Source organism: Mus musculus, chromosome 5 (genome assembly GCF_000001635.26).
Source record: "Mus musculus strain C57BL/6J chromosome 5, GRCm38.p6 C57BL/6J".
In the NCBI taxonomy this organism is placed as follows: domain Eukaryota; kingdom Metazoa; phylum Chordata; class Mammalia; order Rodentia; family Muridae; genus Mus; species Mus musculus.
In genome coordinates this window covers 43,237,165-43,252,249 of record NC_000071.6, presented here as the reverse complement: position 1 = coordinate 43,252,249, position 15,085 = coordinate 43,237,165, and the positions used below count along the sequence as shown (strand labels likewise).

General features: G+C 37.1%; 1 protein-coding gene across 8 annotated transcripts in view; it reads right to left on the bottom strand.

Moving 5' to 3' along the window:
- Cpeb2 (cytoplasmic polyadenylation element binding protein 2) overlaps positions 1–15,085 on the bottom strand; it is a 64,376-nt gene that overhangs the window by 37,475 nt on the left and 11,816 nt on the right. For 2 of the 8 annotated variants that reach the window (XM_006503929.3, NM_001368805.1), the window contains exons 2-4: positions 14,653–14,943; positions 13,834–13,923; positions 7,574–7,664 (exon numbers count right to left, since the gene is read on the bottom strand). In XM_006503929.3, the coding sequence (XP_006503992.1) occupies positions 7,574–7,664; positions 13,834–13,923; positions 14,653–14,943 (472 nt within the window). The remainder of the gene's footprint in view (positions 1–7,573; positions 7,665–13,833; positions 13,924–14,652; positions 14,944–15,085) is intronic. The other 6 variants (NM_001368806.1, NM_175937.4, XM_006503931.3 and 3 more) reach the window with 3 other exon arrangements.

The window sequence follows — 15,085 nt, the reverse complement described above, 5'->3', positions numbered from 1 at the left end:
TTTCTAAGAAGACAACTATTTGTGGATCCAAACAAATATGGAACTCAAAAAATAAGCAAAATGGAGCAAAGCATTTATGCAATATGTGACCTATTAATAAGGCATTATTATAAAACTTCTGGCCTGCAGGCATGAAAAATATTAGAGTTCAAAAGTTTGAAGGAAAGGAAAGGAAAGGAAAGGAAAGGAAAGGAAAGGAAAGGAAAGGGAAAGGGAAAGGGAAAGGGGAAGGGGAAGGGGAAGGGGAAGGGGAAGGGGAAGGGGAAGGGGAAGGGGAAGGGGAAGGGAAGATAATCATGCAACAGGCTTCAGAATAGCATCATACTTGACAGGAACCAGGATAAAACATTAAACAGTAATACTGGGACATCCCAAACTGAGAAAGTATAACTCTAACGGCTCTGTCATCTTTTGCAAAGACAATCAGTGTGTTTGTATATACAAAGGTTCAAAATTTACATCTTGTTGGTGGGAAGTTACTGAAACGCAGGCCTAGCAAAACAAGGTCTAGGTATCTTAAGACAAGGCCATGGGGGAGCCTGCACCCCATACCCTGTGCACTATTTTCTGCCCCACAACCCTGCCTGCTTTCCTGGAGGCCTGCTGGCGTGAGGGACACCAAAAGCCAAATGCAGATAGATTTAAAGCTCATGAACGAACTTTTGCCTGAAGCAGAAATAAGACCAGCTGGCTAAAATTTCTGATTTAATAAAGGCTCTAAAATTGAAGAAGAAGAAGAAAAAGACAACGGCATGGTTTCTGTGGATATATTATGGCTTTCAGCTTATTGTTTTATGGATTCCCAAGTGTATGTACAAGTGGGTCTCTGATTCTTCTGTCTTCTCTTGGGTTCATTTTCTTCTGTTTGTCTTGTCCAACTCCAACATGTTAGTTTTTTGTTTTATCAAATTATACTATTTTATATTTTATTATATTCCCTTAGGACCCTGTTTGTTTCCTAATGAGACAGAAATGGAGTGAATCTGGCTGGGTGGGGAGGTAGGCAGAAACTGGGAGACTAGAAGGAGGGGAAACCATAATCAGGATATATTTTATGTGAAAAAGTAATCTCTTTGCAATAAAAGGAAAAAATAAAATAAAAATCGTCAAGATTACAAAAAGGAAAGGACATGAAGATCACAGGGCTTAGCTCCCCAGGGCTATGGGGATACCCCAAACACATGCAATAAAATTGTGTGCATGCTTACCTGATGTGTTTGCATGTTTTTGAAAGAGCTGTATAATTAAACAGATGCATCTTGTGATATATCAAAGATAAATATTTATATTAAATATTTTATAATAACCATGAAGACAGAATAGTGGAAATGCTAAGGATAGGTAAGCTACAGGATATCAAAACATAATACTAAAAGCTTAAAGAAATACGAAACAACCCAATAAGGAATCCACTAAAAAATGCAAAAGTCTTCAAGTGGAAGAAGGACAAGGGAGTGTAAGTTTTTGGCCATATCTCACTTTAACTTTTGTACATATACATCCTAGTTTTAAAAACACTTACAAGGTTGGGAGAAAAGATGATGAAGATTGCAAATACCTTAAGTTATACATAGAAAAGCAAGACTGAAAAAAACTACACAGTTAAATGCCAGTATTATTTACTTTGCATTACTGCTGGTGGTATTAAAATTTACGTTTCTAGTTTTCCATTAATGAGTAAAGGCTTTCTATGATGGAAAATACTTTAAGAGATTAAATATGCTTTTGAAGGAAAAATTCTAAGATACTGCTCCTCATATAAGCCAAAATTTATATACCAAATATTCCCAAGTACTTCATTTTAGCGTTATAAATTATGTATGAGATGTATGCTATATATAAGAATTTATTAAATTGTCCACTTTCAGAGATAAAAACTTCTACTTTAAATCACAAGAAAGATATGAAGTGACTTTCAAAATAATATTATGTATCTGAATTGGCACAAATGCACTGTAATTTCTGTATGATAAAGGCTTTGGTTTTGAAAAATGAAGTTCTAGTGTTATAATTCAAGAATTTGCCTAAATAATCAAAGATGCCTAAAGGAAATAAGGGCATCCATGCTCTCAAATACTGCTATTGACAGAGACAGCTACCTGTAAAGAAATAAGACTTTCAAATCTCTACTGGTGTTTTAGTTCAAGTAAGTTTTCTCTGACAAGAACTTCCACAGAGTTGTCTCCTTCCCCTTTAGACTGTAGATCCTCTCACTGAGAACACAAGTCCAAAGTCGTGTAAGTTGTACTTCCATAAACTCAGTTCTGAGTAGCTATGTGATAAAATAAAATATTAAGTTTCCAAATTTATTATGAGAATGACTACTTCAGCGTCAGGGTGCATTTAGGAAAATGTGTATGTGTTGCGTGTTTCCTTTTCCTAACCAAAGCCCATGGAATAAGAGAATATCATGCACTCTTTCATAAACAAATGAATTTCAAAAATCACACCACTTAAAGCATAGAGAACAGGTCTTTCTTTTTTCCTTTTATAGGTTTGGTTTTCAGTTTAAATAGGGATTCTTGTATAACCAAAAGGTGGCCTCAAATTCACAGGGCACTCCTGCCTCCGATCTTTCAAGAGGTAGGATTTACAGACCAGCTTCCTTTGTTTTCTGTTTTTCTAAAAAAATCATTCTAGTATAGAAACTAAAATGTCTGAAGCCAGAAGTACTTTAGGCACTGGATTTATTGTTGAATTTTAAAATATTTAATATTTATATATTAAATCATACAACGCATTATTTTGATATGATATATAAATCCAAATATTAAATTCATTATGATTTACATATATAATTTAAAGATAATTTTGTACAATATTTTTATTGTAATATTTTGATTGTAACATATGAGGAAATGTAAAATTTTCTATGTAAAGCATCAAGTTTTCTACTTTGCAATATTTGGGATTTTGGATTTTTAATCTTCTGATTTTAGTCCACATCCTTTTGGTAATTGTAAAATGTTTGGCACCAGGAATCACAGGTGACTGTAGGAAACCATAGTCAATTTTGAGGTTGTATTCCTCTGTCAGAGGGAATAAGGCAGGGCCTTGTAGCAGAAATCCATAAAACTGTTTCACAAGTTTATCACTGATATGTATCAATTTATTTTGCTTTAATAAAGAGATGCACTAAGCATTTCCAGTTTTTCATAATTATTTTTGCCCTTGTTCTCCTATCCCAGAGTTTCTAGCAATGTGTTTTTAATGAACTACACAGTTGTGGAGAGTGGACCTGACATAAGCTGGAGAGCCTCTGTCCACTCAAAAGTTCCCAAGTTCCAGAATATAACTTCTCACACCAGAGGCTTCGAATACAGCTAAGTTATTTGTGCCTTTGCACTTTACTCGCTTTCACAAAATCACCAGGAAAGAAACAGACGGCAAAATGGGAAGAGAGCAAAAATCTGGTATTCCACAAACAGTTAAGAGGTTCCTATAGCTTAGGGGTAGGCAGGCTCCCTAAAGTCATCGAGGCTTCTTGCTTCCAAAGCCCTACACATGGGAGTTTATCAGTGAGTAACAGAGCTGATACTAGGTAATAAAATCTCAGTTTTTAAAAATCCTTTGAAAAGCATGTACTTTAAAATATTTGTTGGCATAAAATCCCATTCTGAGTTCTTGTGTTCTTGAACTACTCAGGGAACAGTGGGAAAGTCATTATGATCATCTCAGGAACTGTTACCCAAACTGTATTTCTCCCTATAGTCTTTAAGTCAATTTTTATGAGTTGAAATTCATTTTTTTTGTTGTTGTTGTTCTTACAGTTTGAGGGAGAGCACTGTGTTTAAATGCTTGCACAGCAAGGCCTTTTTTTTTTTTTTTACAAATTGTTGGAGGCAGGAGGAGGGAGGGTTTAACAATGATCTGCCTTGTTCTTTTGTTTAAAGGGGAATGAACTGACTCACACAAACATAAAAAGATCACAGACTATTTTAAGTATTTACTTAATATAAAATGGTAAAATGATGAAACTACTTGGCAAGCGTGATTTTCTTTAAGCACTTAAAATTCCACACTTATTCTTCCTTTGGAAAGAAAGCAGTTTGCCTAGCATTGGGACCGTCATTAGAAATAGTGTGTCAGCAGAGAGATCACACTGCACATAAATAAAGCAGTTGGGTCAGAAGCATTCAGGCCGAGCAAAGCACATCACAGTGTGTTAGTGTTTCTGATTCCCCAGCAAAGGACAGCACATGTCTGACAACACTGAATGAGCCAACAGTGTCATGTGGCCCTCAACAACAAGCTGAGAGCAGTCTTTCAGTTCTCCAAAAGTTAAAATCTCATATATGCCTCTCCATGAAATAACACTTTCTCCCAACAATTCTTCATTGCTCTACTCCAGCTTTGTATCAGAATTGCCTTTATTCCACACATAAGTTAGGGATAACTTTCCACATACCCTCTCTCTACACATCTTACTCCTCCTCCATGGTATTTCCAACTCCTCTATATATTTATAGTTTGGTATATGGTCTCTATCTTTCCCCAGAAGGCTATACTTTGCACATGGATAGAGAACTTGGCTTTCTTCACAGTATACATCCTCACAGTGCAGTCGGCAAAGGATAAAGTTGTCACAGTCAGTGCCATCTCTGGCTGCCACCATTTACTATCTGTATATCTCCAACAAGATGAGAGAGCTTTCCTATCGCTATACTAGACCATAAAAACCTCCTTCTTAACTTTTGAAATGGGTGCTGGAAAAGGGAAGGAGCTAGAGCAAAGGATTTTCGATGACAGTGAGCTGAGAGGTTGTTTCTGTGAGTGAAGTCCCTTACATCTTAGTGAGATCAGTACTTTTCACATTCTATTCACCGTCTCAACTACTTGCTCTCTGCTCATAACCACTTTGAATAGCTTATGTTTTCCTTTAAACTTATGAATGGAAGTAAATGAGAAATTATAGATTTGCCTTTGACTCCTCAAGAATACAGTGTCCACAAAGGTTCCCACCAGTGCTTGCCTCTTCCTAATTACAGATCCTGAGCCATATCTGGTCAGTTGTTAGGATACCATGCAAATGATGGTGTGAGACATCTGAGGCTAGGCTCTAGGACACAGACATTCACACGGATCTGTGCACTCACTCTGGGCAGCAAGGGGCCGGGGACAGGACGAGGTAGCACTAGCAGCCGTGCTGTGATAAGGATAAAGCAGGCCTGTGGAGAGGTCTACATGGCAAGGAGCTGAGGTTCCGTTTTCTCCAGTAGCTTTACACTAAATTTCTAATCACACAGAAAGGACTCCTTCAGACTAACCGAGGGGTCACACTGTAGGATCAACAAACCTCTTGGCTGCTACCTCATAAGACCCTTAGCCAGAAATAAGTTGTTTCCCAATTCTAACCTTTAGAGATTATGTAAGAAGGGTGATTATTGTTAATGTTTTAAGTTAATTCTGAGTTGTTCTGCAGCACTAGACAAGTAATACAATCTCTTATTACAATAGAAAGAGAACAAGGAGCTCATTTTGAAATTTGCACTCTCCGAATCCTGTCTATTGGTAGATCTCTTGAGGAAGACTAAGCAAATACTGGTTTCAGGAGACATTTTATGAGAAACACAAATGCAGTCTGTGTCCTAAGCAGCGGAAATGATTTTCCGAGATAAAAAGACAAGAGAAGACTGGGCGCTGCCCTGAACATGAGGGAGGGAAAGATGGGGAAACAATAATCACATCAGGTACCCCAGCTGCTTACTTTGTTTGCCATAGCTCTGCTTAGACAGACTGTGTAGAGGTCCAGCATCGCCGCCCCCATATAAAGGCAGTGGTCCCAAAGTGTGGAGAAAGAAAATGCATGCTAAGCAGGAACCAGTGGCATGAGCCAGCAGGCGGAGGAGGAAGACATCAAGCAGGAGCGTTCAGCTAACGGTGTTGATAGCTACACAGCGGCAGCATAGGCAGCCTTATGTCTTTATACTATGCGGAGATGTTTTCCCAAAGCTTCTTTTCCCTTTCTTGACATAATACATATGAAAAATAAATTATCCCAGTTAGAAACAGAAACTGGCTAACATGGTGATCCCTAAAACTTGCAGGACTTCAATCCTCTCTCTTTTTCAGAGCCTAAGATGCCTTTCCTAACAAATTGAATGAATTCCTTTTAATTTTGAAGTCATTGCTCTCAGCACATGCTGCTGCTGCAGCATTTCCCTCCTGGCCCTCTCTAGATGCCCTTCTACTTTGTAGGATGCCTAGGCTAAAGAAACATGATAATGAGTAGTGTGGCGGTGGGCATTTTCTCTAGCATCTTCCAGAAGCCTTGCTAAGAAAGATCAGGGGAAATAAGTAAGGAAAAGCTTTTCCTCATCTATGGTAACAGTGAACTATCTTGACTTTGTGCTAGGAGTTTTTCTTTCTAAAGAAAACGGAATTTTAATAAAGTTCTTAGTTGTAAGCTGTTAACAATTGTATTCTTTCTTGTATGCCTGCGTTTACTTTGAGACAGTCTTGCTACCTAGCTCAGGCTGGCAGTGAACTGGTGATCTTCCAGCCTCAGTCTCCTGAGTCATGTGCCACCACGCCCAGTGTAAACTCTATTCTGAAATGGAAGACCCGAGGTAAGCAATACTCATTTTGAAAAAGAACAAGACCTCATACAGAGAGCCTAAAAATATATGAGGCAAAGATCAACAACAAAACCCATAAGAAAACAATGAAAAAATCCAAAGCATAACCTTATTAATTTGAGGAACTGTCACTAGTGTATACCAACAATAGCACAGTCCTTAAAATGACAGGATTAGGAAGACAAAAGGACTCAAGTAAGATTCTTAGACATCCCATTGCTGTTATCAACTTACTTGGCAACAAAAAGTTGTTCGTGGGGCAAACATTTCTAAGAAAATTACCTTTCTAGATTAAAACTTCAGATTTAAAAAAAAAATTCATGATTCTGAGCCAAGGAGGAGTTCTGAACTAGACACAACAGTTAGTATACTAGTAAATTCACAATACACTACTCTGCTGGCTACTTACTGATTTGTCACCTTGACACAAGCTAGACTCATGTGACAATAGGGAATCAATTGAGAAAATGCCTCCATAAATTTGCTGATTGATCGATTGATGGATTGATGGATTGGGTGGACCCAGCCCATTATTGATGGTGTCATCCTTGGGCAGGAGGTGCTGGATTGTATAAGAAAGCAAGCTGAGCAAGCCATGAGAAGCAAGCAAGCAAGCAGTGCTATCCCAAGGTCTCTGCTTCTGATCCAGCCGCCCAGGTTCTTGTCCTGAGTTCCTGTCTTGACTCCCCTTGTGATGTACTAAAGTTCTAAGATAAATGCTTTCCTCCCCAACTTGTTTTGACTATGATATTTTATCATAGCAATAGAAACTTTAGCTAAAACGTAGACAACTAATACCTCTCTTTCCTCAAGGTGATTCAATTACAAGATTTTTACCACTATAAAACAGACAAGTGACAGAAAAATTACACGCATGAAGTAAGAATGTTAATGAAATTTCTTCATTTATCAGTTAGTTTATATATAAGTGCTAATTTTCCATAAGCAGTCAAACCAATATGTATATGAAATCGAAGCTATAAAATGCTACCTACCCTTGAGAGGATCGTGCTCTGCTCTCATGATATCAATAAGGGAATTTTCCAGAGAGTGCATATTCAAGCTATCATACATTCTACTTCGATCCTGGAAGACAGAAAAAGAAAAGATATAAGATCTATGTAATCTTAAAGAAAGTTAAAAATATTATATAATATAATCTTTCTCACATAAAATGGAACAATTTATTAATACATTATCATTTAACTTGTATCCCAAGAAAATACTGATACTTAAAACACATTCACCTCTAAAATATATAAAAATTAATGTAATTTCATTGGCAGTATTAACTGAATGCAGTGAAATAATCTCTGATCATTTTTATAAATATTATGCACAAAAACACATTTTCAGTTGCTTCACATTTTTCTCATGTTTAGGAAGGCAGATAAAAGCACTTGGAAAATAATTATCTTGGAGAAGAATTTAACAATTGCACCACACTTTAAACATCTATCAGATACTTAGAAGTGACTTAGTCATCTAAATTGTAAAACAATGAATGCATAAACATCCTATACACTGAACTCTGTAAGACACTAGTATCAGAAAAAAGGATGAATGTCTAGTGTGTTTACACTCAACTCTCACTCACCAAAGTGCTTCCACAGTTTACAATTTTCCCTCTCCCAGCTCCACTGCAGAAGGCAGGCAGGCAAAAGGAGGGAGAGGAAAGGTGCTCACATTCCCATATCCCCAACTGAGAACTGCCTTCTGTACTGTCAGTAGCCTTGTTTGCTCAAAGCACAATCCCTTGCTTGCTTGAAAGCTCTGGTGCCTATATATGTAAGTATATATATATATATATATATATATATATATATATATATATATATACACATACTCAATGAATATGGAATGAAATATATGGGAAACTAGCTAAACATGCTAAGGCCCATATCCTCCAAAGAGTCTGGAAGTCTTTTCCCAAAATATGTCAATGCCACCACCAACTGTATGCTATATACACAAATGCACAAATTCATGCACACATGGGGGAGGCAGGATAGATCATCCCAAACTCTCAAAATTGATACAGCACTGATTAACCTGGATCCACATTTCAAGTGACACTATAAGTCTCTAGGATTTTATGTACCCATAGGTAATTTACACATATTATTTTCTTAAAAAAAAAAAGGTTTATAGCTTTCATCATTTTCCATTGGGACCAACAAACATTCAGATCTAGGTCTTTAGAGAGCTAAAGAGAAACATAGGTTTGTTTATGTATTCCCCTTTGATGTTTAACTAGGGTTGTATGCTTTTTAAAGCTAGGGAGCCAGAAGCAGCACAGCAGACTAAACAAGGTGCTCTCAAGGAATTAGGAAGGGTGAGGAGTAACACTGAATGATGCAAAGACGCTAGAGAGGAGGCTCATGTTCTAACTTTATCACCAAGCACCACCCAATGAGTGAGCTTTAACTGAAAGATCCTCAACATACAACATACCCATCTACAACACTCTTCACTAGAACAAGTGAACTTGGTAAGGGGGGGGGCGGGGCAAAACAAAGAGAATAATGAAATATAGCAGTGCTATCCAGAACTGAACATGTGTCAGAACTCGATGAAAGGCAGGTTAGTACACACTGGTGCACCTTTCCTGGGTCTTATTCAGCAGTTCTTAGGTAACAGTGAAGCTACTGGCCAGACATTATAAACAGCATTAAGCTTTATGATCCTCTACACCACAGAACCTCTTTATACTCTGTCTCCATCTTCTAGAAAATGACCATGTCAGAGTAAATGGTGCCTATAGGCCACTTAAAATTGTAGAAAAAAAGCAAAAGTACTATAACAATAAATGACATAAAGTGGAAGAAAGAAGAAGAAGATGGCCTTTGTGCAAACAAGACCAACACAGTTACTACTGTCTTCATTCCCACTGACTCTGTTTCTACCCTACAGTGTGTGCAAGGAATGTGTTTGTGTTTCCGGATCCTACCACTAAACTTCGAAAGTAATTAAAGCTGGGTTCCTTCTAATCACACATCTAGCTCTCAAATGTCTGTTAAGTACTTCTTTATCTCTGCCATAAAATCTCTATAAAATATGTAAGTTGAGCTGTTTGAGTGGAAAGACTACTATTAAAATGGTAATTATAAAGGACTAAATCCAACCCTCTCCTGAACCTGCTAAGTGATTAAACTGGGGCAAGTATCAAATACCAAAACAGCTTTGCTAGCAAATGAATTTCTAGCTACTGAATGGATCCATGTTATAGTTGAGAACTATTCTTTTCAAGAGACAGTTTAAAACAAATCACATTTAATGATGAACATTCGGCTATAAAACAAAGATGTGCCCTTCTAAGATAAGGATACTAAGTAAAAGATTTACTCAACTAAATTGTCACCAGTTTAAAACTATAAGGAAGACGAGGCAATTCAGCAATAAAAGATGCACACAGCAATCCTGACAGACTAACAAATACAGAAAGTCGTGGCAATGCATCTTATAGTTATCACTGCATGGCTATTTGAAAGTCACTAAGACGTTTCAGAACATTAGACTCTGGGGACAAATCCATAAAGCATCTTTTCTACAGTACAAAAACAACCTGGTAATAAATTAAGTGGCGTTTTACAGAAATAAGGCAATAGAGCCCCATAGTAAGAAGATAAAAATAGAATAACTGAAAAACCTATCGTTGCTTCTTAAAGTCTATTGTTTATGCTACTATCTTTCTTTACCCATACACTAGCCACAAGCTTGTATGGGGAAAAAGGCAGGCATATTATATTTTAACTTTAAAGTTAAGGCAGTAAACACCCTGGGAAAGCACCCACTGCTCAAACACAGTTGGGAAAAAGCATTCTTCTTCTCTGTTGGCCATGTGTGAGTTTAAAGCTCTCTGTTTTCTGAAGTTCAGGGTCCCTGCAGTAAGGCCACTGTGTCATGACACGCTGGCCTTACTCTCCTATCACACACTGATTCTCAGGAGAGCTCACAAAAGAGTCAAGTGACATATTTTCCTAAAACAAGATCTTCAAATTGTGATTTATTTTACATTATATCATTTTGGATGTTTGATTTGTAAAAAATATTTCCAATTAATTCAAGGTAATATCCAGGATGTACAGTAAATATCCAGCACTGAAAACGGCCCAGCAGGCTGCAGACCAATATATATTGATAGGTTTCTCAGGATGTACTGCAGAAGTGACACATATCAAAAGTGAACAATAAATAACCTTAGTTAAAAGGAAATTGACTCTGATTTAAAACATTTAAAACATTTTACGTATTTACAAATGAACATACTTTCTAAAAAAAATCTCAGTGAAAATTCTATTTTGAGGAAATTAATAAGTTACAGTTTTAAGCATGATTTCTTACTAAATGGTAAAAGCATTCTCAAATTTATGGATTTTGGGCACATCTACTATAGTTTCAGTTCTCAGGAGATAGAGGCAGGGACACCTCAAAGTTAAGACCAGCTTGAGCTATAAAGTAGCAGCTTACTCTCAAAAACAAAGAAGAAAGCTTAGCTTGAGAGAAGTCAGTAGAGAGATCTACTAAGGGGACCGGGCAGGTAGCTCAGTTGGTTAGGTGCTTGCCTCACAAGCATGAGGTACAACCCCCAAACCCATGCAAAATCTGTCATGGTGGAGAGTTCTTATGATCCCCAAGCTGGGAGGTAGAGGAAGGAGGGTGCCTGGGACTCACTGGCCAGTCATCCTTGCCTAATTGGTCACCAATTCCAAGGGATGACACCTCTTCATCCTCATGTGCATATGTGCACACACCTTACACACATGCATAACTCATGTGCATATGTGCACACACCTTACACACATGCATACACTCATGTGCATATGTGCACACACCTTACACACATGCATACATACACACACTAAAAAAAAAACTGACAATAATTTTTAAAGTCAGTAGTGGACATAATTTACATGTGCTTTAAAAATATTTTAAATTTGAAGTTTTCCCATAAAAATATTAAAAACAAAAACATCAATCCATAAAATTTTACTTGAAACAAATGACATAAATTAACCTTTGAAAATATTTCTTCCATTCAATTACATGTTCAAATCTTGTTGTAGGTCATGGCTGAAGCATCCTTAATTAAGATATTAGGTCTGTAATTTATTTTAGTGTAGACCTGATTCATTTCAGACTAAAGGAAATAAGTTACATTGTTTAAAATAATGTACTTGTTAATAAAAAGTGTATGATCACAAAAATAAAAACTAGCTCTGATATTAACATAATTGATCATTCTAAATATTTTAATCTTTCTGAATACTGAGGAGTTACTTCACATTTATTTTGAGCTACCAGTGTCAGTTTACCTAGCCTCTGTTGTGTTTTCTAGAACTCCAAACACTACACGCTTTTATGGAAAGATAGAAACAGAAAAGAAGTATAATGACTGACTACTTAAAGAAGGCAATAAGGTTATATATATATTTGCATTGTCTGAATTCAAGGCTTTAGTCTCCCAAGCCTGTTATATATTTTGAAAAAGCAATACAGTCAGTGTTAGGAGAACTGGGAGACCAGGGAAAAAAAGAAAAGGCCAAACAGATCAGAGGCTGTGTAAGAGTTGGCCTACAAAGGTTTTGCACGGTATAATTCAAGGTCCTTCTTTATAGACGAGGCTATGACCTAGAGATAAAAGCCATAACCAGTGGTAAAGAATACAGGTAAGAAGATGACTCAGGTTTGGATTGCCTTGCCTTCCAAATCACTTATATTCCCATCAGTCATCTATTTTCATCCACCACTGAACTCGCCATCACAGCATCACAGCACTTCTGTACAAACACTAATTGCTCAGCAGTTTCCCAGAAAGTATATCTTTAAGTGCCAAAATTGGAGGGGGGGGGGAACCTATCTAAAATCCCAAGTTATAAAGAGGCACGTTGCTTGTAAAATCCCAAGTTATAAAGAGGCACGTTGCTTGGAAGCCTAAGTAGGAAGGCCAGAGTCAGTCCCTCAGTCCCAGAAGTGAGTCTAAAGATGTCCCTTTCACTGTCACCTCTGTCTACTCTAGTGGCAAGGGCTCAACTCAACACTTCAAGCCTACCCCTCACCCCACACTTGTAAAGGCTGCTTGTATGCTGGTCCCAGGGCCCACTGCTTTTGTACTTACACTTCGTCTCTGAACATTATTTCCCTTCCCACCTTCAAAATAATTACAATCACTTTTCTCTCTCTACCTAACTTCTTTACAGCAATCACAGATTTAAGACACTGCTACCCAAACACAAGTGAACTGGGACTGAGTGAAAGAGAAGCAGAAGCAGTTGAGTGGCGAGTTTACATTCACAAGACAGCAAGCTGAAAACCGCAAGATAACCACTATTTTTATGCTGAGAGCCTGGCAGGACAACTTTGATAAAGAAGCAGGGCTGGTCTACAGCAGTAGCTAGTGACTGATTACTCAAGTTAGCATTAGTCCTCCAGATTGGAAGGCTAGCTATAAAATGTCTTGTTATTAATCTTGGTAAAAATCAGTTCACGCTGCTACATTCCTTGAGGAAGAGCCTTAGCTATGGATTACAAAGATCCACTCACTTAACTTACAAATGAAGGTCAGACTTGGGATCTATAGGAAAAGCCCCTCCCTCTTATGTAAGACCTGAGGTTTCTACGCCCTCCTTTATTAATCCTCATCACCTGGGACCGGTATACACTCAAATTCAGTCTGCAGAAAGACAGATTTAGCATTCTAAATCACAAATATACTGAAGATAAGTTGTAGGATAAAAGCAATAATAAAATGTAGAGTAAAAATACTATGCTATAAGGCTTTTTTATAAAAGTTTAAAAAACAATAAAAAAAAGGAGCTATTCAGAGATATACTGCAAAACAAATGCATCAAACTTCATGACAAACATTGACTGGAAGATTTCTTAAAACATTAAATGTAAAGCTGGATGTTAAATAAACATATGAGGCTGTATTTTAAATGCAGATAATTCTGAAAGAAAGACAGTATCTGTTTAGTTTGAATGATGTTTAAAGTCAGGTGCTCTTGGATATATAACTCATTGTAATAAACACATTTGTTATGATTTCAAAATATGACTACAAATCTTTTAAATTTGAACAGAAACATATTGAAGAGTTTAGATCAAACGATATTGAAAAACTCAAATTGCTTTAATAATCTCCGACATATGCTTAAATGGCATAAGTGAAACGCAAGTGTTCACTCCTACTCATAATGTAAATACTAAACTCCTAGCCGCGATCCTGAGAAACATACACTACTGTGCAGCCTACCTGGTCTATTCTGGATGTTCCGGCTGCAGTGCACCAACTATCTTGGAGTGAATCTGAGCCCCAAGCTGGCAACTGCAAACTAGATCTCACCTTCAATAGCATAGAAGTTTGCATCAGAAATGAGCAGTTCTCTTCCCCATCCCACCCAAGAAAAAGAAAAATAGAAATGAAAAACAATCAAACTATCTTAAATTTTTGTTTCATCCTCTTAACAGTTTTGAGAAAAACTGAATCTCATTGGCAAGAATCACAAAATATTAACAGTTCTGGAAAAATGATTTCCATTAATATTATTAGGCCATCATCAGTTGGAAAAAAAATCACATATACACATATGTCTATATTTATAGTCACTGAACCAGTGAGGTAATTTAAATTAGATTCAGAGTCTTAATATTTTTGTACCACAATCACAGCAGTATTAAGAATAATCTAACATGTACACAGCTGACCACAGAAAAACCTATGCACAACTGCAGTTACAATTTTTTTATCTTGGCTATATAATCGGAAAGACAATTTTTGCTTGTCTATTTAGAAATAGACAACAAGCACTTTTAAGGAACTGCCAGTTAAAGGCTTCAATCTGTATGAGAGAAACATAGTTTTTTAAAATGTTTGGAAGCTTATTTCCATTCATTGTGTATTTACAGAGAAATTCTTTGTTTCCTCTGTGTATTTTACCCTCTAATAATTAAATGATATGCTTAAAAATTAGAACATTAATTTTGTTAATCTTCCTATACGGCTACTGATGCCTCCAACCACCCCACTTCCTATTTTGAAAGATAAACATTAGAAATGAGGATATTTACATACCATTCTTACCTGTAAGGGTAAGAGTGTGTTACTATTGTTGTCTGTCCTGAACACATTATCTTCAATCCAAGATTTTGGAGTCAGTGATGGAGTAGAGCGAGTGAATTTCGGTGGTGCTATAACATTACCCGAGAACGGCTTCTTCAGCGGAGATATCTGATTCATAGTCCCTGGGATCCCCATGTTGCCGCTCCTGCGGTGATCTCTGCCGTGCATTGCTCCCCAGGACATGCTCGCAGTGCCCCAACCGCTGTTCTGATGGTTGCTCCAAGGAGACTGTTTCAGAAGAGGCTGAGGAAAATATATCTATTTAAATTACAGCCCTTAGAGAGCGTATAATTTAAGTTTTAGAACCACGAATTTAATGAGACCATAAAGAAAGAAACGCAAAAGCCAATAGAATATTTCTTAAGGGGCTTCCAAAAAGAAATCT